Genomic DNA, 23,130 nt, shown 5'->3' on the forward strand with positions numbered 1-23,130 from the left:
AGCCTTGGCTCTGCCACTGACCAGTATGGGCTTTGGACAGATTCTTACCCCTCCTTAGCCTCTATTTTCTAATCTGTAAATGGGGATAACACCGCAGATCTCTTAGATCATATATTGCGACGACAAAAGGTGGGGGGGGGGGAGCATCTAGGCCCCGGACACATACATTTCTTCCCCACCCTGACCTTCTAGAAATAGCCTAGCACAAGGCCCGTGGAGCCGTCCGTCTGTGCACACTGAGGCACAGAGGGCCTCCCACAGTTTATGGGGGCGAGAGACGGATTCCGCTGACCCTCAATACTGGGTGTCTGTCAATCTTGGGGAGCTGAGTCGCCGCAGGTGACGTTATGCCGAGGAAACTGAGGCAGGCCACGCCCCGAGACACAAATGCGTCCTGGGGCCGCTCTGTTAACAGGTGCGAGGGCCTCAGCCCCGAAATGCAGGTGTTTTTTTTTTTTTTCGTCCAAAGCTTCGGGGCGCGGGGTGGGGGGCGCGCGGGCGAGCGGAGGGGCGTCGCCGCGGGGGGCTCGTGGGCGCGGGGCTCGTGGGCGCGGGGTGGGGGCGGGGGCGGGGCGGGGCGGGGCGCGGGCGGCCCCGGGGCCACGGCGCGGGGCGGAGCGGAGGGGCTCGTGGGCGCGCCGCCCCCTCCCCGCGCGGCCCGGCGGCCGCCAGGGGGCACCACGGCGGGGCCCGGGCGCGGCCCGCGGGCGGGGCGGGAGGCACGAAGGGGTTAAGGCGCCGGCGGAGCGGCGGCCGCGGCTCTCCGGGGAAGCCGGCCGGGGCGCGCGGAGGCGGGAGCGGCGGCGGCGGCGGGGCCGGGCCAATCGGGCGGCGGCCGGCGCGCGCGGAGCCAGCGCCATGGAGGGAGGCGCGGCGCCCGGCCGCCCCTGACGCGCCGCTCCGTGCCGGTGGTCGGCGAGCCGAGCCGAGCCGAGCCGAGCCGAGCCGAGCCGCCCGGGGCCCCGCGGCGCGGAGATGAGCAGGTCGGCGGCGCTGCTGCTCTGCCTGCTGGGCTGCAACGTCTGGACGGCGGGGACCAAGGCGCCGCGGGAGCCCGGCGCCGGAGCCCAAGGTGGGTGCGCGGCGGCGGCGGCGGCCGCGGGGCTTTGTGTCGGCCGCGGGCCTCGGCGGCGGCGGCGGGCCTCCCGGGCCGCATTGTGTCGCGGCCGCCCGGCCCCAGCCCGGCCCCAGCCCGGCCCCAGCCCGAGCCGCAGCGGGGCCGCCGGCCTGCAGCCCCCGCGCCGCGCTCCGAGGGGGCGGCACCGCCGGGGGGCGCGGGGCGCGGGGGGCTCCGGCGGGGGCGGCGGCCGAGGGGAGCGCGCGGCCCCGCCTGCAGCCGCCCGGGGGGGCCTTGCCCTTCGGCCGCGACCCGGGCGCGAGGCTCCGTCCTCGCCCTCGCCCTCGCCCTCGCCCTCGCCCTCGCCCTCGCCCTCGCCCTGGGGCGACCGGGGGCTGCCCCGGGGTCGCCGCCGCCGCCGCCCGCTGCGCCCTCGGGGCCGCGGTCCTGGAGACCCGGGGCAGGGCGGGGGCCGAATTCGGCCCTTTGGCGGCGGCGCTGGAGGGAGGGGTGGCCGCCGCCTCCGGGGTGCCCCCCGGAGCCCGCAGCCCGCAGCCCGGAGCCCGAGGTCCGCGGCCGCTGCCCGCCGCCAGCCTGCCGCAGTTTGGGAAAGTTTCGGGGTCTCCTGTCCCTCCCTGTCCGACGTCCTCTCCAGGCCTCCAGGGATTTGCTCGGCGCCCCCAGGAATCGTCCCCGAGAAGGGGGAGATGGAATTAGAACTGGGAGGCCTTGAGCACTTTAAAAAAAAAAAAAAAAAATCATCGCTGGGTCTGTCTGTCGCCAGCTCATGCCTTTTGTCTAATCTTTGGCCTCTGCAAATCTGCTTTCCAGACCTGGGTGTCAAGGGGCCGCCTCTGAGAATGGCCACAAGCCTGTCTTTTGTTTTTAAAATAAGGATTTCTTGAGGGGGGCACCCAGGAGCTGCCTTTGCACGCGTGTGTGGGGACAGAATGGAGTGCTTCTCCGTTGCCTGCCTTTTCAAAAGGGTGAATGAGGCCGCGGCAGCTGAGCATCCGCATCCACCCTGGACATCGCAGTCGGGCCTCCCTCGGGCCGCCCGGGGCTCCCCAGAGACTGTTCCCCTGCAGCACTGTAGACCTCCACCCCCCTCCTGTTCCCCCCCCCGCCCCACCGGCTCCTGGCCGGTGCCTATTCCCGGGCCGAAGGATGCATGCATGCCCTGTAGGGTCGGCGTGTGGATGGTAGGAAGGAGGAGCACACAGGCCTTGCACAGACCCTGACTTCCCCCCTTTTCTTCATGCTAACGTCCTCCCCCTGTGTTAGAAACATCCAGAGCCTAGATTGCCTGGGAGCAGAGAACCATGGGTGGACTTCCACCCGTGATGTTGTGACAGGCAAGGAGGCTTCTACCCATAGACGGCTGGGTTTAGCTTGTTACCTACATGTTGAATTAAAGGTTTTCCTCGTCGTCACTTGCTGTTATCATTTGCTGGCATCTCCTTCATGCGTTGCTTTTTCTATAGCTGTGAGAGAGAAGGGCTGTTAGGAACTGTGTATAAATTTAGTAATGTATATTGTGGAAAAGGGGGCATGGACAAGGTACAAAAAAGACCCATATGTCTCTTCGGTAGGAAATGAATGTTTAGAAGATTAGATCATCGGTGTAGAATTGTAGCCTCTTTCATTAATACCCCACTGCTCTTTGAATCAGCTATTTTAATGAATATGATATTTGTGTTTCAACGAGGCCATTAATTCCAAAGAACAGATTGAGTGTTTTGCACTTGAAATATGAATATATAGAAACATTAAGTTCATGCCTTTATAGAATAGAGGAAGGCATGGCCTCCATTGGGAAAAAAAAAAAAAAAGTCATGAACAAAACCTGCTAGGTTTAGGTTGAAGACCACACTTTACAGAAATCTTACTGCTAAAAATCAGATTGGGTAACTAAACTCTCAGAAATGGAATTTTCTATGAGGTGCGTGAGAAATAGCCAACTAGTGGGGATATTTATACCATGTTTTGGAGGGTCTTAGTACATGGTTTGGCTTGAGTGGAAGACCAAGTGTCTTGGAATGTTTTTCCCCCAGGATTACTGCCTTGATTGAGTAGGATGGCTTATTAAAGTGTTGAGCCCAGGAGCTCCACCAGAAGTCATGGTCTCACTATCTGTCATCTAGGTTTTGCACTAGGACCTTTTTTTTTTTTTCTTAAAAAAGATTTATTTATTTTAGAGAGAGAGGATGCGCAGGGCTAGGGGGAAGGGCAGACTATACACTGAGCACAGTGGCCCAAGCCAGGTGTCACAGAGCCCAAGGAGGGGCTCAATCCCATGACTCTGATCAGGACCTGAGCTGAAACCAAGAGTCAGTCACTTAACTGACTGTGCCACCCAAGTGCCCTTCAGTGAGGGCCATTTTTAAGAAAACGGACAGTTGCTCCTTTGACATTGGCAGGTCTCCTTCCCCCCACTGATTTCTTCGAACCATCTTGACACCCAACTTGTAATGTAGTTTTTAAATTCACCTCTTCTCTTCTAGATCACATACACAAGGAAGGAAAATGTTACATCTGATTTCACTCTGCGATTCCACAGCAGGTTGTAGATTGTTTTGTGCATAGTTGGTATTTAGGTAGGGTTGATGGAGTGAAGGATTGAAGACCGCTAATACATAAATTATAGTGCAACGTGATGCATTTTTTTAGAGGAAAACTTAACTGTTTACCTTCTCTAAAACCTAACTTATAAGAGTTTTGCATTTATTGTAGAAATGGTTACTTGAATCATACTTTGAACATGTATTGTACACATACCTCATATACCAACAGAGTTTAGAAATGGCTTAGGCAAAACTATCTTAAAAACCTGGAACACACAGATACATACTGTATACTGTTGCAGTAACATCCGTGGGAATAAATGACACCTTCTTTATTAAATGAGTCTTTATTATTACTTCATCTAAGGAAATGAACATCTGCAAAATTTCTTGGCATTGCTTTGTTCTCCATATATTCAAGATAGAATTTAAAGTTTGGCTTCAGATTCTTCTCACCGTAGCTGCTTTGACCCAGCAAAGGGATTTCATTGGCAACAGTTGTCAAAGTGAAGTTTTGCTTTGCTAATCATGAATTTGAACCAGCTCTAGAATATGATTGCATGCTTTTATTGTTTTCATCTAAGTTTCTCCATAGTGTTTATGGCATCTACTTTTTTTCTGAGGAAAAAAAGAGGCTTATTCAGAAGTACTGGCTATTGTTTATTTTTTTCACCTCTTGGACAACTGTGCATTGCGGCTGGCTTACTAGGGGGAGCACGCCTTGAAGCGCAGTAAGCTGTGCAGATGCACTCCATAGAGACGTAGTTTTGAAGCCCAGCACTGTTTTTGCTTGCCAAAAGAAAGGTCAGAGCTAGGTTAAGGACTTCATGCTCAGACTTAAATTGTATGATCTTTAGTTTGCTGCTCAGTATCTAATAGTAAGGTATTTTGCAATGATGTGCTAACTTTATGTTCATCTCAGAAAAGCTACAATCTGTCATAACATTTGAGGTGAATGGTTGGCTGTCTTTCTTCTCTCTGAGAGGTCTATTCTTTGCCAAATTCAAATTTCAGTTATTAGAACACCAAGAAAGACCACGAAGCAATGTAAGACATCAGGAGGATCATCCGGCAAACATGACTTATGCTGCTATTATGTTAAGAACATAACATCTAAATAAAATTCATGGGCTCGCATCCTGGGAAACTATAGTATAGTACTTGGACTTGCAGAGGCCACTGGGCTTTATTGCACACCAGGTGTGGGAACTTTGCAAAAGCAACAGAAAAATCTAGGTGATTTCTGGCAAAGGCGTGGAAATGACTTTATGAGTTATTTTTGTATCCTGTTTGTACTTTTCCTATAACATTTTGTAACTTACAGCTTATTTGCTTAACACTCTAACCAAAAAGGGAAAATACTGTATAGATTTCTAAACTGAGCTTGCAAGTGAAAGTACCTGTTAAGTTTTAGTTAACTCGGGATCCCTGGGTGGCGCAGCGGTTTGGCGCCTGCCTTTGGCCCAGGGCGCGATCCTGGAGACCCAGGATCGAATCCCACGTCGGGCTCCTGGTGCGTGGAGCCTGCTTCTCCCTCTGCCTGTGTCTCTGCCTCTCTCTCTCTCTCTGTGACTATCATAAAAAAAAAAAAAAAAAAAAAAGTTTTAGTTAACTCTTCATTGTAAAAAAAATTACTGATACCTCTGCAAATCTAACTGCACATTTTTATTGTAGTTGGGAAATATGCATTTAATAATTTAATGAATACTACACACTAAGAAGTCACATGGAAATAAATTAGATGAAACATAGGCATGTATAATACTATTGAAAGAAAAACTGTATAAAAATTTATCAGGAATCTAAATGGAAGAATACCTCTTGTACTTTTTTGTGCAACCTGTCTAATGGAAGTTATCAGGTACCCGAATAATGCTATTACAGTTTGATAAAGTTACAAAGAAATAATTGTGAACAAGTCATTTTCATTTGATTTCACTGAATTTAATTTAAGGACTTTTTAAAGACCTCAGCCCTGGCTAAATCATTCATTTCCACCGAACATGGAACTTAGTGTATTTTAAATGTTTTTTTTTTTTTTTTTTAAGTTTCTTTATTTTTCTTAATTTCTACACCCAGTGTGGAGCTTGAACCCACAACCCTGAGCTCAGGAGTTGTTCACTCCTCCAAGTAGGCACCCAGAAATGGATTTTTAAAATTAAGCGTTAGCCCTGTAAGTAGACCAGTTAATTGTATGAAATAATTGTTTTTAAAGAAATTCTACAGTGTGACCCAATACTATGCCCTACATTAAAAAAGCTATTGTTTTCGTAAAGTCAAACTTGCAAATAGGCAAAATTTGAGGCAATTCACAACTTTAGAAAGACTTCATAATAAGTTCCCTAAAAGCAGTTATGTCAGCATGTTTCGGGTGATTCTCTCTTCCTCTGGTCAAGCCTCCATTTGAAATGATTTCTTCGCCAGCTCCTCTTCCTCCTGGATTCAAGTCAGGCTGCAAACTTTTGCTCTTTTTTTTTTTTTCTTTCTTTCAGTTACTCTTTACAGAATTTATTAATCCACACAGATTCCACTAATGAAGTCCTTTTATGTGGATGATTCCATTTTTTCTCTTTCTTGCCTTGACATGATGTCTTAGCTCTATTTCTTTTTTTCCAACATGCTACTAAACCTCTCCCTTGCAGTGCACCGAGTCTGCCCCCAACTCCTCATCTTTCAACATGCAACCTAGCATACCCAAAGTTGTCTATTAACCAGACTCAAAATCTGGGTATCTCCTAAGATCACTTATCCACCTTGTAGTCCACACAGTCAGTAGCATTACAGGCGTATTTATATGGCACATTGATGTAGATATCTTTATTTTTTATTTATTTATTTTTATGTATGTAGATATCTTTAGATCAAGATAGATGAATTTATGAAGTACAGAAGGAACCTTGAGGTCAAACTCAGGCCAAGAGAATTAAGGTGACCTGAGCTCATGGCACTTTCTCATCACATGGACCCTTTGGAAGGCAGAAGAATGATCCCTAGAGATGTCCACGTCCTAAACCCTGGAACCTGTGGATATATTAGTTACATGGCAAGAGACACTTTGTAGAGCTCGTTAAGGATCTTCTGATGGGAAGATTATCCTGGATTTTCCAGGTAGGCCCAATATAATCACAAGGATTCTAACAAGAGCAAGGTGGGGAGATCATAGAGATGGAGATGTGACCATAGAAGCAGAGTGTCCGTGTCAGAGAGACAAGATATTTTTACTGCTGGCTGTGAGGATGGATGAAGCACCATGTGCCGTGGAATACAGGCAGCCTCTGGAAGCTGGAAAAGACAAGGAAATGGATTCTCCCCCACAATGGCCAGAAGAAATGCTTGCTTGCTGGCAATCTTCATTGTAGCCCAGCCGATACTGTTTGGGCTTCCAACCTATAGAACTGTAAGACAGTAAAATTATGTTGTTTTAAGCCACTGAATTGTGGTAATTTGTTATGGTAGCAATAGGAAACTGATACAGATACTGACCCCCAAGAACTACGAAAAGAAATGGGCACCCAGATAGGGTAATGGTACAGTGGCAATGGACCATTCTGGGGCACCAGAACTGCTGAAGATAACATTTGGAGAAGTGCATGGAATTTTTGCATTTTTTAACAAAATCCTGCCAAATGGGAGCCATGTTGAGAGAATCCTTGGGGAGTGCATTAAGGACCTCCCCCATCACTATTACCAAACGACTTTTTTTTCCAGATGAACTCAGGAGGCTGTGATTTGTTTATAAACAGAGTGCATCCAACCTTCTAGAGTTGGGATTAGCCATACCTACAGGGAGAATATGGAAACCCCCCAACCCCTGCCTGTTTGTTTATTTATTTATTTAGAGAGCACTCGTACACATGAGTGAGCAGGGGATGGGCAGAGGGTGAGGGAGAGAGAATCTCAAGCAGGCTCCACACTTAGTGCCGAGCCTAACTCGGGGCTTGATCTCAGGGTTGTGAGATCCAAGCCAGGGAATCTGCTTTCAATTCTTTCCCTCTTCCTTTCCCTCCCTGTCTGGCCCTCTCTCCACTTGCACATGCACGAGCGCACGCTCTCTCTCTCCTTCTCTCTCAAATAAATCTTTAAAAAGGAAGATAGAGTCAGACTCTTAACCACCTGAGCCATCCAGGTACCCCAGAAATGTTGGTTGCTTTTAAATTTTGGCCTAATTTTTATTAAAACATATCTCTTGGTAACTAAATGAGGTAAAAGAACCTTGTGATCAAATGTCACTGTAGGCCTCCCAATGCCTTTATATGATGAAAAGAAGAATCTTTCCCCCCCAAATTGGACTGGCCTCCCAGGCGCTTCTCAGGGGCTCAGCAGACGCTGTCTCGGGCTCAGCATACCACCTATAATATCTGTGCCTGTCTTAGGCAGATGACCCCACCCGCTCTCGGCCCTGGGCCCTGGTGCAGAGGGAGAGTGGAGTGAAACACCTGGACCGTGCACCTGTGGGGCAACACAGCAAGAGCAAAAACCGCTTGACCTCCTGCAGTTTCGATCTCACTGGGAACAAAGAGGTTCAGTGTAGCTGAGACAGGGAAGTTCCATGACATTTGGACAGGTCCCAGAAAAGCAGCTGATGGGTTCTCTGGACATTGACCCCAAGCAAGGGTATAGGATTCAGACCTCAGGGGCTGGGAGAAAAGAGAAGGGAAATGAAGTGCCCCAACTTGGGGCTTCTCCCAAGGAGGTGACCTTGAGAATGGAGAGAATCTTGATCTTGAGTTCAGGGCTTTGGTCAAAAAGTAAGTATAGAATGGAGGAAATGAGAGAATCACTCGGTTATTTTAAGGTTGAAGAAGACCTTGCTTCACATTAAAGTATCATACTTGCCTTCCCATTAGATCTCATAAACATTCATTCACTCATTTTCTCCTCATTTTCACAACCGCACATACCTCCCCTCATATGGTGCTTGCTGAAAGCATCCTGTCTTCCTCTCCCTGTTTTAATCTCTTCAGCCCAGGCTCTGTCCATGGGTCCCTCTTCAAATACCCCATTATTCACCTTTCTCTCCTGCAGAAAAACATTTAATACTTTCCTGTTGACTAACGTACAAAGTCTAAATTATTGAGTCTGGTCTTGACAACTTTCCCACCTTTCTTCATGTACTGATCCAACCTTTGCATCCATGTGTCATCAGTTTAAGTCATCTTCCCTAGCTAGAACGTTCCACTCATCACCCCTGGATGACCATCATTCCTCCTCACCCTCACTTCCCTTCACCTCCAGCTGGGCTCTTGTTGGTGCCCTTATAACCCCAAATACCGACTATATGCTGTATGAAGACACAGAAGTATGTGAAATATATACTAGACAAAAGACGGTGTTGTGGAAGGGAACACCTTATTTTGGGGTAAGCTTGATTATTTAGAAGTCCTTGCCTTCTAATATTTTATGATCCAACTGGAAGAGACCTGGAAAAATAAATTAGGGAAGATATCACTAAGGGACCTTTTTATAACTGGGCAAGAGTCTCTTAAATTAAGACGAAACCTAGTAACACTTGTCTGACTGAAACTCCACCTGTAAGTTGTGATATGTATTTCTGGGTATTTCAAGGATTTATTCACAGTGGGACCCAGGAAGTAAAATTTTAGAGAGCATAAGCATGCGGGTATCACTCAGAGTGCCTAATGGTTATAAGTTTGGTTAAGAGATGTCCTTTAGGGGGCATCTGGGGGGCTCAGTGATTGGGCATCTGCCGTTGGCTCAGGTCATGATCCTGGGGTCCTGGGATCAAGTCCTGCATCGGGCTCCCCGCAGGGAGCCTGCTTCTCCCTCTGCCTATGTCTCTGCCTCTCTCTGTGTATCTCTTATGAATAAATAAATAAAATCTTAAAATTAAAAAGAGGTGTTCTGTTGGTAATTAGATATTTAAACAGTGACAGCATTGATTGGAAATGTAGGTACTATGGTGATTTCCAACGTCCAAATAATAATTCCAGAACAATTAGGTAAAACTTATATTACTTAAGTTGAATTGGGAGATAAGATGATTAAATATAGATCTAATATGTTCAACTATTTTGAACCCTTCATTTTATGTAAAACACATAAACACATACTCAAATGTGAACACTGGCAAGGTCTTTTGGATTTGTGGGAAGGAGCAAGTGGTACAGGGAAAACTGCCATAGCGAAAGATACCTTTGAAGTGAGTGTTGAGTTTATAAAAGATGATTTTATCATTTTATTTGTTTTGCTTTAACTGCACCTCATAGGGACAAGGAAATGTGAGTTTAATGAGAAAAGTTAATTATTTCCAAGTCAGATGAGTATTTCCTTTGCTTCACTGTACTTTTTTTGAGCTCAGAATTTGAATGGAAGAATTACTGAATTTGTATTGAGGGAAAGCTTTCTAATGTAAAATTTTTGTGAAGATTTTTGTTTTACTTTATTTTTAAAGAGATAAAGTGTACACACTTCCTCTCTTTAAAAATAAAGGGAGGGGCAGAGGAAGAGAGAAAATCCCAAGTAGGCTTCACATTCAGCACAGAGCCAGATGCAGGGCTCAAACTCATGACCCCAAGATCATGACCTGATCTGAAATCAAGAGTTGGACACTCAATTGACTGAGCTATCCAGGGACCCCTCTGATATAACTTTTAAAAAGATTTCATTTATCTATTTGACAGGGAAAAAAGAGCATAAGCAGGGAGAGCAGCAGATAGAGGGAGAGGGAAAAGCCGACTCCCTGCTGAACAGGGAGCCTCTTGCTGGGCTCAATCCCAGAACCCCAGGATCATGACCTGAGCTGAAGGCAGACACTTCACTGATTAAGCCATCCAGGCACCCCAAGATTCTGATTTTAAAACAATAATCGGTAGCATAGCCTTAGTGGATGAGGTGCTCGCTCCTCCTTTTTACCCTGGTAGTTCCTGGGTGTAGTGGTGGTGTGTGTCCTTTGCACCCCAGTCCATTTTGGAAGCTCTGGGGAATAATTTGCCTCCAAACTGATTCAAATTCTAGTCCAAATTCAGTCCCTTGCAGATAGATATCAGGGCAGGGTTCCTCTTTCTTTGCCAGCTGTCAGGCTGGAGCCTTTCTTTGCTCCTTAAGTCCACCTGCAGTCTGTCACCTGCCGCTTCCATGGCTAAGCCAGCAGTAGCACCCAGAGACCTTTTCATACCTCACCTCTCTCAGGCTTCTCCTGCTGCATCTTTCCAACCACAGCCAGAGACTTCTCTGCTTTTAAAAGGGGCTCATATAAAAAAAAAAAATAATAAAAAATAAATAAATAAATAAATAAATAAATAAATAAATAAATGGGGCTCATGTGATTAGATTGAGCCCTCCAGATAATCCAGGAAAATTTCTCTATCATAAAGTCTGTAACCTTGATCACCTCTGCAGTCCTTTTGCCATTTAACATAACATATTCACATGTTCCAGGGGTACGGGTATAGACTTCCTCTGGGGCCTCCTTCTGCCTGCCACAGCTGTAATGTAGATGATGGGACAATGGCCACAGAGGATAGGAAGGCAGGTTTCCCTGCCAGAGAGGTCAATGAAAATGGGAAGGTGGATAGCAGAACATCTTCTCTTGGCAAGTTCCAGAAAGGGCTCTGGACAAGTAACTTCTCCATCCTTTGCTGCCCTGAGACCTTCTTTTTTTTTTTTAATTTTATTTTTTTTAATTTTTATTTATTTATGATAGTCACAGAGAGAGAGAGGCAGAGACACAGGCAGAGGAAGAAGCAGGCTCCATGCACCGGGAGCCCGACGTGGGATTCGATCCCGGGTCTCCAGGATCGCGCCCTGGGCCAAAGGCAGGCGCCAAACCGCTGCGCCACCCAGGGATCCCCTGCCCTGAGACCTTCTAAGTCAGACAGACTTGTGTACAAGGAGATCCTAGGACAGCTTATGGGATACCAACCATGATGCTTAATGTAGTCCCTAGTTTTTGCATTTTGATGCTGAGAACCTGAAAATGAAATGTATTTCTGTAACTGTGATTTACTGAATTCAGCAAATGGTATATATTTATGATACCTGTATTATATTAAATGTTAAATCAGTGTGATCGTGGCAGGCACGCTCTGCTTCATTCACAGAGACGTGAAAAATACTAATAATGAATAGCTAACATGCACTGGGTGCTTATTACCTGCCAGACGTGAGGCTACATCCTCGGTGGATTATCTTCTTTAATCTTCACGTTACTCCCGTGAAGTGTAAATATCAACCTCATTTTATAGAAAAGTAAAATAGTAAGATGCAAAAAGTTAAACCGTTGGCGCAAAGTCCCACAGTAAGTGGCAGAGTCCACTCTGTGACACTCAGCCGACTGTCTGTATCCTCAGATTGTGCTGCCATCATAAGATTTGGAGGATTAGATCATAATTTCACACAATTCTGATCCTATTGCATTTTTCCAATACAAATAAAGGGTTCTTCATGGGCCTGGTCGGTTTTACAAAGAAAGACGAATCTACTCCCTTGTGTGGTCCCTCTTTGCCTTTGAACCATGGAAACCAACCTTGAGCAGTTATTTACTGAGCAGCTCCTAAGAGCCAAGCTCTGTGCTTCATGTTGTGTGGGGTCCAGATGTGTAGAAGTGATAAGGATCTCATACAAGTAACTCCTGAGTTTTTGAGGGAGGTCCTGTCGAGCAGGGTGGGATTTGGTGTTACACCCAGCTGAGCTTGGGGGAATCTTCTGGCTTGTGTTCAGAGCCCATTAGTATTTGGCAGACAGTTTATATAACAAGAGAAACTTGTTAGGGCCCAACAACTGGAGAGATGGAGGTGGAAGGATGTGGTTATTTGTAAAACAGTTGTTCAGGTATATTTGGATCCATAGAGCATAATGAGAGGCCCTTGTTCTTATGGCATCAAGTGAGGGCTTTATTCATTCACTCTGAAGTAAGTGTGAAATACCAGTATTTATTTGGCATTTGAATTTACTTGCACAAGTTTAATCTTTTTCACTCTTTGAAAAAAAACTTTCTTCGTTCCTTTTTGCTTACACAATGATCCTGAAAATACATTTTTAAATGATGCTATTATGGAAGTATAACAGATTTTTTCTAGTTTATTTCATGAAAATGTTTAGCCATACAAAAAAAATGGAAAGAATTTTAATTTTACTCATACTCACCACTTAGATTCTACAATTACCATTTTACTGTATTTGTTTTATTACCTATCAGTCCGTCGATTAATCCATCTTATTTTTTGATGCATTTTAAAGTACGTTTCAAATATCAGTGCCCTTTCCTCCAAATACAGCAGCATTCATGTCATTAATTAGTATTCAACATTAGATTTTTCTCCCAAAGGAAAATTTACATAGAAGGAAATATACCGATCTTGTGTTGACATATGCTTATACCTGTGCAAATCCCATCATGATACAGAATATTACCATCATTTCAGAGAGTTCCTTCATGCCGCCTCCAATAAATCTCTGCCTCTATGCCTTAGGGGCAACCACTGTTCAGATTTTTTCCACTATGGATACTTTCTTGCCTATCATAGAACTAAGTGGAATCATACCGTATGTACACTGGCTTCTTTGTTTGCCGTAACTATTTTTTTTTTTTTTTTGGGGGGGGATACATCCATCTGTTGCTTGTATCAATACATTGCTGAATAGTATTCCACTGGGTGAATATCCTACAGTATATCCATTCTCCTATTAATAGATATACAAGTTATTTCCGGTTTTGGGGCATTGTAAATATAGTTTCTATGAACATTTTTATGCAGTTGTTCTTTGGACATGTTTTTGTTGCTCTTGCAAAAAAAAAAAAAGAATTGCTGGGTTATAGAGTAGGCGAATGTTTAGTTTCAAAACTAAAACATAACAACTTTACAAGACACTGCCACACCTTTTTCCAAATTGGTTGTATCTTTCTATACTCCCACCAAAAACCTGTGAGAATTTCTGTTGCTCCCCTTGCACACCATCATTTGGTGGTGTTAGTTTAATTTTAACCATTTTTGTGGGCAGGTTTACAATCCATTGTATACATTTCATTTTCCGGCTATAATTGGCTTTAGTTTTTGAAGAATGTTAGAGTACTTTTAGAAATCAAAGTTGAGGTTTCACCATTATGTTTATTTTTAACCATGTTTCTATGCAGATTTTTTTGATAATTTATTAAAATTTATCACATAACCAAATTATCTCCTTACTGAATATCCCATCTGATCATGTAGAACTACTTTATCATGGGACGCCTGGGTGGCTTCAGTGGTTGAGCGTCTGCCTTTGGCCCAGGGCGTTATCCTGGAGTCCCGGGATCGAGTCCCGCATCGGGCTCCCTGCATGGAGTCTACTTCTCCCTCTGCCTGTGTCTCTGCCTCTCTTTCTCTCTCTCTGTGTCTCATGAATAAATAAATAAAATCTTAAAAAAAAAGAACTACTTTATCACATACCTGCCAGATAAGCCATGGTACATGCATGTGCATCCGTGTGCATGAGTATGTGTGTGTGTCAGGGTAGAGAGGGAATAAGAAAAAATAAATATAACCCATCCAGAATGTAACATTTGCATACTGTGAGGTTATGTAGGTTATATATGACTTGAGATTAGATAGGACTGTTTCAATGCTTGTTCTCTTTTTTTGGAAGATTTTATTCATTCATTCATTCATTCATTTATGGAGGAGAGAATCCACACGTACAGGGAGAGGGGCAGAGGGAGCAGGAGAAGCAGACTCAAGACTCAGAACAAGTGCAGAGATGACCTGAGGCAAAATCAAGAGTCAGATGCTTAACCAACTGAGCCAGGTGTCACTGTTGGTGATGTTTGTTCTCTTTAAGGGAGACCTCCAGGTGTATGCCAGTTGCACAATGTAAGAATCAATACACTCAAACAAGTGCCAGGATCTCTTAATAACCAGGCAGCTTCTAGAAATTACTCAGGACCCTTCATTAACCCTTTTGAGTCAAGAGTGTATATTGAGTCAATTCCTCAAAGTATTCTAATAGCCTCTTTTAAAAAGTTAAAATAATAAAGCTCTAACATCGATTCACAGAAGTCAGAAACTTTGAATCCGAGTTGGGCATACCAAGAGATCTACTGGAAAAAAATGAAATTCCTTGCGATTAAAAAAACCCTCCCTTAACAATTGGGTATATCCGTTAGAAATCTAGACGAGATATGGTTGTTTCCTTATTTCCTTTGCTTGTGCCATTAACCTATACACAGATATACATTTGACATTCCAAATGCTCTTGCCATGTCCACGTGCAGATTCTGTGGGACTGGGCTGTTCCAGAGATCCGTGTCTGGGATTAGGGAAGAAGTGGTATTTAAATCAGGTCCTCTATTTTTCAGTTCTATTTCCTCCTCCCGTGTGGCCTCTCCTAACTTTTATTCTATTTCAGAACTGCCTTTTAGAAACTGTATCCATGCCAAGAACAGTGACACCTGCAGCAGTGTCCCTGCTGTTGCCCTGTTAGTGGGGGTACTTTCCCCAAGCCCTTTGTCTGGTTTCTTTGGATTTCTACCCAGATAGAATTAGTGGCATAAATCACCCTTCTGTTGTTTAAATTAAAATAAAGATTTCATAAGAGGAGAAATTTTGTTTGCCGAACTTAGAATATTTTCTTGCTTCTGTGCTCATGAGATTCATTTGTTCCATCTGATTCCTGAATGTGGAACCTCAGAGCCCTATGATTATTCGGTGTTTAACGTGATAGAAAATCATTCTCTGGAAACTGCTAGCCCTTCTATTATTGTGTCTGTTTTTTTGATATTAAGGAAATCTGTGGTTATTCCAAGTTAGGAAAACAGATAGCATTAGATAAATGCAAGGCTATTATGGCAAATATCCCAATACAGAAGAGCAGTAGCTGTTTCCTAAGGATGGCACAGAAGAAGTTGCTTGTGTTTAATGTCATTTGATTATTAAAATATCCCCCTTTAATGGGAGGTTGGAGGTAAGTGGCTTTTAGAGGTCTCCTTTAGAACAAGATTTTTCCATTCTTGCTCGGCTGGTTGATCTCTTCCTTTGTTACCTATCATCTGCTGTGCATGTTTTTGAATGTGTGATAAAGCATATGGGAAAGGAATAGAAAAGTTAATGCATTCAACTGGTGAGGGTGGAGGACACAGTGTCTGCAGTCTGGTCAAGTTTACAGCCCATCTGCTGGAGCACAGGGAGCCCTTTTAAAATGCAGCTTTGCTCTCTAGGCTCTATGTGTGGAGCCCCCTCAGTCCACAGTTTGTCCAAATGTTACCAGTTTGGCTGCCGAAAAATTAAGTCTCTCCTTCCTAAACTATTTCACTTGGTGCATAGGGCATATACTCAGTGCACAGTTTTATGGGTACATTTTTTCCCTTTACCATAAACTTAGAGACTGTCTAGTGAAACTGAACTTAGAAAATGATCCTTTTATTTATTTAGCTCACTCACCTCTTGGCAGCACAAACTGTTAAAATGGTTTTTAATGCACACCTGGTGTTTTGATTCTTATGCTGTAACTTATGTTTTTAGTTAAAGATAAAAATGATAAAAGGTTCCTGTTGTGCACTTTCCCCACTACTGTTTGAAATAGTTTTGTCTTGTTTTGTTTTACCATCTTGAACCTCATCTGCCTTTTCAAATGTAAAAATAAAATCTTGGCTTATAATGATGTTTCTTTTAGTGGCTTGATGGAAATCTATTAGATGTTGCATTAAATATTAAACATAGGCCTTCTAAATCAATACATGTTAAAATACTACATAAATGCTAAGTAAACAAGAGAAGAGTTACTAGCTTTCGGACCGGGGATATATTTTATGCGCACTAATTAGATAACATTTTGCTAATTAGGTGGGACTATTCCCTACTCATATCTTTCCATTTCTAAATTCAGAATCCTTAAGGAGACATTTACATGAGACAATGGCCTGGCAAGATTTGAAATTGGGTACTTCTTTTCCTTTTAGCTCTTTTCATGACTAATGACCTACTATTCATCCATCCATCCATCTACTCATCTACTCATCCTCCCTCCAGCAACCCATCCATCCATCCATCTACCCATCCACCCTCCAGCCACTCATCCATCCATCTACCTATCCACGCATCCATGCACACAATAAAGTCTCAGCTTTCCTTACCTTTCACCACTGAAATTTTGATATTAATTTCTCAAATGATAGATTTTCAAGTGCTTTCAAGTCTATCATTGTTTTATTCCTCATAATCCTGAGAGGTATTTAGGAAAGAGATTATTCCTTTTTCTACGTGGTGGGGATGTGTGGCTTGTGGTACAGCATGGAGATGGTAGTCCTACATACATGCTCCTCCCCTCTCAGAGGGGAGCCCCTCACCCTCACTGTTTCAGTCATGATCTCTGGACAGTTTGAGCCACCCACTTCCTGGGCAGCAGTCATGCTACCCACCAAGCATAGCTCACATGTTTCTATTCAAAGTAGGCATTATAAGTCACTTCTTCTGGCTCCAAGCTCTGGGGATCCAGAAGTAATTAAGACCCAACCCCTGCTTTTCAGGAACTCAAGCTCCTATGGGAGAAGCACAGATAAACAAAAGCACTATAGGTAAAAGCAAAGCACATAGAAGTTCAGAGGAGGGTTTAACTACCTGGGTAGACAGGGAGGTGGCTTGGGAGCTAGGGCTTGAAGGCTAAGAATCATGTGGAGAAGGGGAGGAATGCAGTCCCAGGGCCATACCACCATTCATGTGAATTGTAGCTTTTTTTGTAGGTTATAAATCATTTGAAAAAGAGTCCATGTCCTCCCCCCTCCCTGCCAAATAATCAGTGGAGTGGCTGAGCTTGCTAATAAGCTCACATCTCATACTTACTGCAGGGACAATAATGAGTAGTGGGTTATTATTCTAAGGCTGTGAACCAGTTGCTATGTCTCATCTATCTTCCTCGCCCAAATTATCACACATCCCCTTTTCCCATTGATCCTGGTAGATTGGTTAATCTTTAACCAGATATTCCAGCATCAAAGGGTCTGGTTTTCCCAGCATCGCTACCCTCTGCTCCTGCCTCTGCTAATCTCATGGAATTTATTGAGGACTTAGTTAGTTGTCTTTGTTACTGAATTCCTTCACTTTCTTCAGTCTGGTCCTTCTCTTTTGGTAGAGTTAATAAAAAGTATCCACACTACAGCAGCCAGAAGGGTATGGAAAGCTTAGCCTCTTTAAAGTCAACTTCAGCAGCAGAAGAGACGGGAAAGTATTGAAAATCACTTTTTACACTCAGACTTTCCTTAGTATATCTGGGGTTATTGACTGTGCCCTGTTTATCTTTCCAGGTAGTAAAAATGTGCAAGATAAGAAAGCTGATGATAATTATTGTAGTGATGAGGTGGGAGTGATCTAGTGACCAGAGATGACCCCTCGTGGCCCTCATGGAAGCCCTGGTAAAGGCATCTCAGTGTGGGGAGAGGTTTCTTGGCAATCAGGAACCATTGGGAGATTCATTGAATTCTCTTGCTTTTGCAGGAATTGAAATGGAAGGGTCAGAGTGTGATAGGGAGAACCGATGGTTTAAGTGCTATTCATTTATTCACTCTCTCATTCATGGATATTTATTAAATCTGTCCTGTTATTTGTCAGGCAATATAAAATAGACTCATGATCCCCCCTTCCAGTTTGCAACCTAGTGGATACAGTGAACTCTTCAGTTAGTTAGTGGGACTGCCATTTGTGCTTAGGCCTGTTGCAAAACCCCCTTTGGCGTGGACTGTGTGCATGTGGTCTTGTTCTATGCTCTATACTGCAGCAGCCCTGGCTCCTTCTCTGTGGTTCTAATTAGGTATCATTATTCTAGGTAATGCTCTGAGTGACTCCTTAGCTGACTGTGAAACACTGGTCTGCTAAGCCAGTTGCAGTTGTCACCAAAAAGAAGAGAAAAGAAAAAATTTATATAATCATACCTAAATTTGAACTTGAGAAATATTTTCCTTTTCCTTCTAACCTATTACTGTACATAATTTCAAGTTAACATTACTTTAGATCGTATCATGAAGCCAAACTGCTTTGAAAAATGAAGGGTCTGGGACGCCCGGGTGGCTCAGTGGTTGAGTGTCTGCCTTCCAGTTCAGGGCATGATCCTGGAGTCCCGGGATCAAGTTCCACATTGGGCTCCCGGCATGAAGCCTGCTTCTCTCTCTGCCTCTCTCTCTCTCTGTCTCTAATGAATAAATAAATAAAATCTTTAAAAAAAAAAAAAAAAAAAAAAAGAAAAGAAGGATAATGGACAAAGAAAAGGAAAACAACTCTGTTGCTTAAAGCAAAGTTTAAATAAAACTGGAAAACATTATAAAGTGAAATATATTAATGAAAGTTGTACTTGATAACTTTCTGAGCTACTTGCTTGGTCACCATGTCCCCTTTGGGTATGGGGTGACAATACAGAGTGCCAGATGATCTTGCTCTTCTAACCACTGCTTCCCAAACTTCAAAGCAGATATGAATCACTCACTGGTCTTGTTAAATGCAGATTCTGGGTCAGTGGGTCTGGTATGGCCACCAAGATGCTGGAACTCTTACCATGTTCCTGGTCACTGGACCACACGAGCTAGTGAGGCTGTTCACTGCATATCCTGTCCTAATGTTTAGACACAGACAGAGGCAGACCCATTGAATCTGGCTACTTTTTCCTTAGATTTTTAACTTTGCAGTTTCATAAAGCCACCTAGAAGATTTATTCTCACCTTATCTAAAGCCTAGCTTCAAGAGAGGAAACTAATTTAGTATATTCAACTGTTGGGGTGGAACCCAAATGACTTGGGAGGGATTGCACGTCTTTTTCGAGTTAAGAATTCCCATTTGGGTACTTAATTCATATAATTAAAATATTCATTTATTATGTACTTCCTAGGTACATGATAAAAACCCTGCATAGCTCTTAGTGACTTTCGGTTTGGGTTTCTACGATCTGCCTGTAGCCCACCTCTAGTCATGCTACATGTATTTTTGGCCCAATAGAAAACTATTTCAGGGAGCAACAGAAATATAGTGTCTTGATAGTGTCTTGGTTCTAGGTTGTACTCGATATTGAGCTACCTTTTTAGACTTTCTTTTTAAATGGAGCACGGCTATTATAAACTGTAAAGCTTACACGCTTTTATCGTTTTATGTTCATATCATCTTTAGTTTTGCGCAGATGGCATCTTGAATAAGTCATTTTTTGCCTGCTGTTTGGGCTTGTTTAACTAAATAAGAGTTGACTATCATTACTCAGATATTGAGTCCCTGATTTTCTTCCCCATGATTTTTTTTTTTTTTTAAGGACTAATAAATGACTAGACCTATGAGTCACTCTATTCAAGATATGGCTTTTGCCCGACACTCAGATACCAGCAGCAGGCTGTGCCAGCCACCCTGGCCACACCAGCTCCCTCGTCCCTGTGTGGAAGGCCTGCAGAGTCCCAGAAGACCTTAGAGGAGGCCGGCAAAATGATGATCTATGTGAGCGCTTGTCTTTCCAGATCACGGGGTTTTTACTTCTGTCTTGTGTTTTGAAATGACTGAGGTAGACTGGAGTGCCCGAGCGCATTTCGTCTTGAAATGTTCACTTCCTCACCTCCAGAAGAAGGATTACTTGGCAGATTAGAGCCAGGGGCTCAGGAGTGAGCCTGACACCCAGCTGGGCCCAGCTTGCTTATACCACAGGGAATCAGATGCATGGAGGGAGGTCGAAAGGGGGGGGGGGTTAAAGGCACCCCTAGCCCTGGCCCATCACAGTCTGGAGTGCTGTAGTCAGCATGCCCCAGCCTGTGGCTCCCTCTCTGTCTCTTCTGCAGATCTCGAGGCTTCTCCTCAAGACATACCTGTGATAGCAGCCCCCCACTCTGGGCTCCAGAGCTCCCTCAAGCTATTCATTTCTTCCATCCCACTGCCAGAAAAGCTGCTGTCTACACTCAGTCTCTCCACTTGCTCTCCTCCAAACTCACCCCGCAACCCTCTGCTGTCCGTCCCATCTCCACTGCTCAACAGTAACCTCTTTTGCCAAAGGCAGTGCTCATTTCCCAGTCCGCTCTCCTTTGACAGCAGCACGTCCATCTCCGTGACATGCTGTCCCAGCTCCCATGCCAGTAGTGTCTCCTGGCTTGTCTCCTGCTAGAGCGACTCTTTCTCCACCCCATTTGGGTCCCTCCTTTCATCTACCTCCTTTAAGAAAAAGCTGTGACCTAGGATTCCATCCCTGAACCCCTCCAAGCAACAGCTCTGCACTGGGGCCTCAATGTCCAGCTGTCATCTGATGCACCCCCAGATCTACTCTGGGAGAGGTCGCCCAGCCCCAGAGCAGTCCTCTCCCCTGATCACCACGTGGGTTTTAGGGTTTTAGTCTTGGGATGTCTTCATTCGTGGGAGTCCAGCATGCTCGCTTTGCTGAGCCTTCGTATGAGCCACTCTTGCCTGAGTGCTTTGGCCTGACTCATCTTCATGCCTCCTAGAGCATCAGCGTCATCCCCTTCAGGAGCCATCTCTGGTTCCCCCTGTCCCTCCCTAGGTCTGTGTGCCTACCTTTGCTGTGTATTCAACAAATATTTACTGAAAGCTTCAGTATTCGGGGCACTGTTCTAGGTGCTGAGGGCACAGCAGCAAACTCTTCCCGCCCCGCAGGGAGCAGTTGTGTGTACACCTCAGTCATCCGTCTGCCTCTTCCCGGAGGCCAGAACTGCCTCACCTCATCTGGTCCTCAGTCTGGGTTTGCTGAAAGAGCAAATCCGGTTACACCGATTTTCTTCTCTCCTCTTTCTACTGTGTCTTTCCTCCATCTCTCTCAGGAGCAAAAACAGGAAATAGAACTTCATAATTACAAGATTAGCCAGATAAAATTTCATCACTGTTTCTGGTTTCTATATACAGTTTGTTGAACTTTCGTGTGTGAGTGTGGTACAGAGTGTGAGTTGAATACTTCCTTTGTTTGATAAATTTGCTCAGCTGCAGCCAACAACAAAAGTTTCTCTTCTGCTGTGTCCTTTGTTCAGAGCTGAAGAACTCCATTCTTTGGAAAGCCACTGCGAGAGAGGCATATTCTGCTTATATCTTATTCTAGATAGCCCCTATGCCTACAACTACCCAAGCATTTGGCTGGGGGAAGAAACACAGGGTTTTCAAATATTTTTTTACCGTGTAGTAACCATCATCCCTTTTTTCCCAAAACAAAGTAACACAAAGTGAAAAAGCCAGACAATTTATTTGGGGGCCATTACCAGTGGAGTTGCCAGATAAAATACAGGACACTTGTTAAGTGGCATGTTAGACAAAAAATAAATTTTTAGCATCGGTACACCCAAATATTGCACAGGACATAATTACACTAGAAATTATTTGTTGCTCATCTGAAATTCAAGCGTAACTGGACATCTTGCATTTTTATTCACTAAATCTGGAAACCCTTATTGCTGGCAGAAGGCAGTTGTTAGGATTAACCATTTTGAGCTCTCATGGCGATTTTCAGGGGACTGTCTCAGTATTTGGTGAAGACTGCAGCCTTTGCCAATTTATTCTCAGCCCCACTTCTGGAACACTTCTCAACCCTAATTAAGCTGGAGAACAGTGAGAAGAAGCCTTACTCCTTCATCACGCCTCCTTCAGCCCAGAGGTAGGACACCAGGCGTTAAAATGTTTGGTTGGAAAGGTGAGATCACCAATGTCAACCCAGCTTTCCATCCTTGAGGCTGCTTCCCTGTTGCAAAAGTAGAAATTGTCTGATATGTCAATATATTCAGTTTAGTTCAGCAGTAACTTATTAAGTATTCATTTGAAAGGCAGAGTTGGAGAACCCGTGTCTACCTTCAAGATGCTCACAGTCTTGAAAGGCACAAAAGCACTCCCAGTGGGGATCAACCCAGGGTGGACATTATAATTACCTAGGAGCACTACCAGGACTCATGGGAGAGATTCTAAGTCTGAGGTCTAGTGGGGCCTGAATATGAGTAGTTTTCCAAAAGCCCTCTCTCTGATTCTAGTATCAGCCAGAGTTGAGACATGCTGAGTTTTCCACATTGTGTGTTGGCTTGGAATATTCTCTGAGGGCCAGTGTGGAGATAAGCCACAGAACCTCTTTGCTTATGGAATCAACACAGGGGAGGTTTAATTCTGGGCCATGACTCTAGGGCGAGGCTTTCAAGTGGCCCAAATGATAAGAAACCCATGCGCGTATCAACTACGTTTTAAAGATCGTGTATAAATGGGTCTGGAGAGGGTCAGACTTGGCATACTGGCGTGTCTCAAATTGGAGTTAAAAATTTTTTTGAAGATTTATTTGAGAGAAAGAGTGAGACAACTGGTGTGTGAGTGGTGGGGAGGGGCAGGGGAAGAGAATCTCCAGTAGACTCCCGGCTGAGCACAGAGTCCAACTCCGGGTTCCATGCCAAGGCCCTGAGATCACAACCTGAGCTGAAACCCAGAGTCAGATGCTTCACCGACTGAGCCACCCAGGTGCCCCGGAGTTAAAATTTTATGGGAGCCATATTCATGCTTATTTTCCATTCATTGTTCGCCCTTCATTCTGTGCAGTTTGCTGCTGTGTTTGGAGGGTTTGCTGCTGGGATGGGTAAGGTGCTGAGTGTGA

The 23,130-nt window shown here is 44.6% G+C and overlaps 1 protein-coding gene across 3 annotated transcripts in view; it reads left to right on the forward strand.

Annotated features, from left to right (window-relative positions):
* The first annotated feature begins 915 nt into the window (after positions 1 to 915).
* Positions 916 to 23,130, forward strand: part of FAM171A1 (family with sequence similarity 171 member A1) — a 131,230-nt gene continuing 109,015 nt past the window's right edge. For all 3 annotated transcript variants that reach the window (XM_025445603.3, XM_025445604.3, XM_049100437.1), the window contains exon 1: positions 916 to 1,072. In XM_025445603.3, the coding sequence (XP_025301388.1) occupies positions 976 to 1,072 (97 nt within the window). In that variant the 5' untranslated portion in view covers positions 916 to 975. The remainder of the gene's footprint in view (positions 1,073 to 23,130) is intronic.

Source organism: Canis lupus, chromosome 2 (genome assembly GCF_003254725.2).
Source record: "Canis lupus dingo isolate Sandy chromosome 2, ASM325472v2, whole genome shotgun sequence".
NCBI classification, from domain to species: domain Eukaryota; kingdom Metazoa; phylum Chordata; class Mammalia; order Carnivora; family Canidae; genus Canis; species Canis lupus.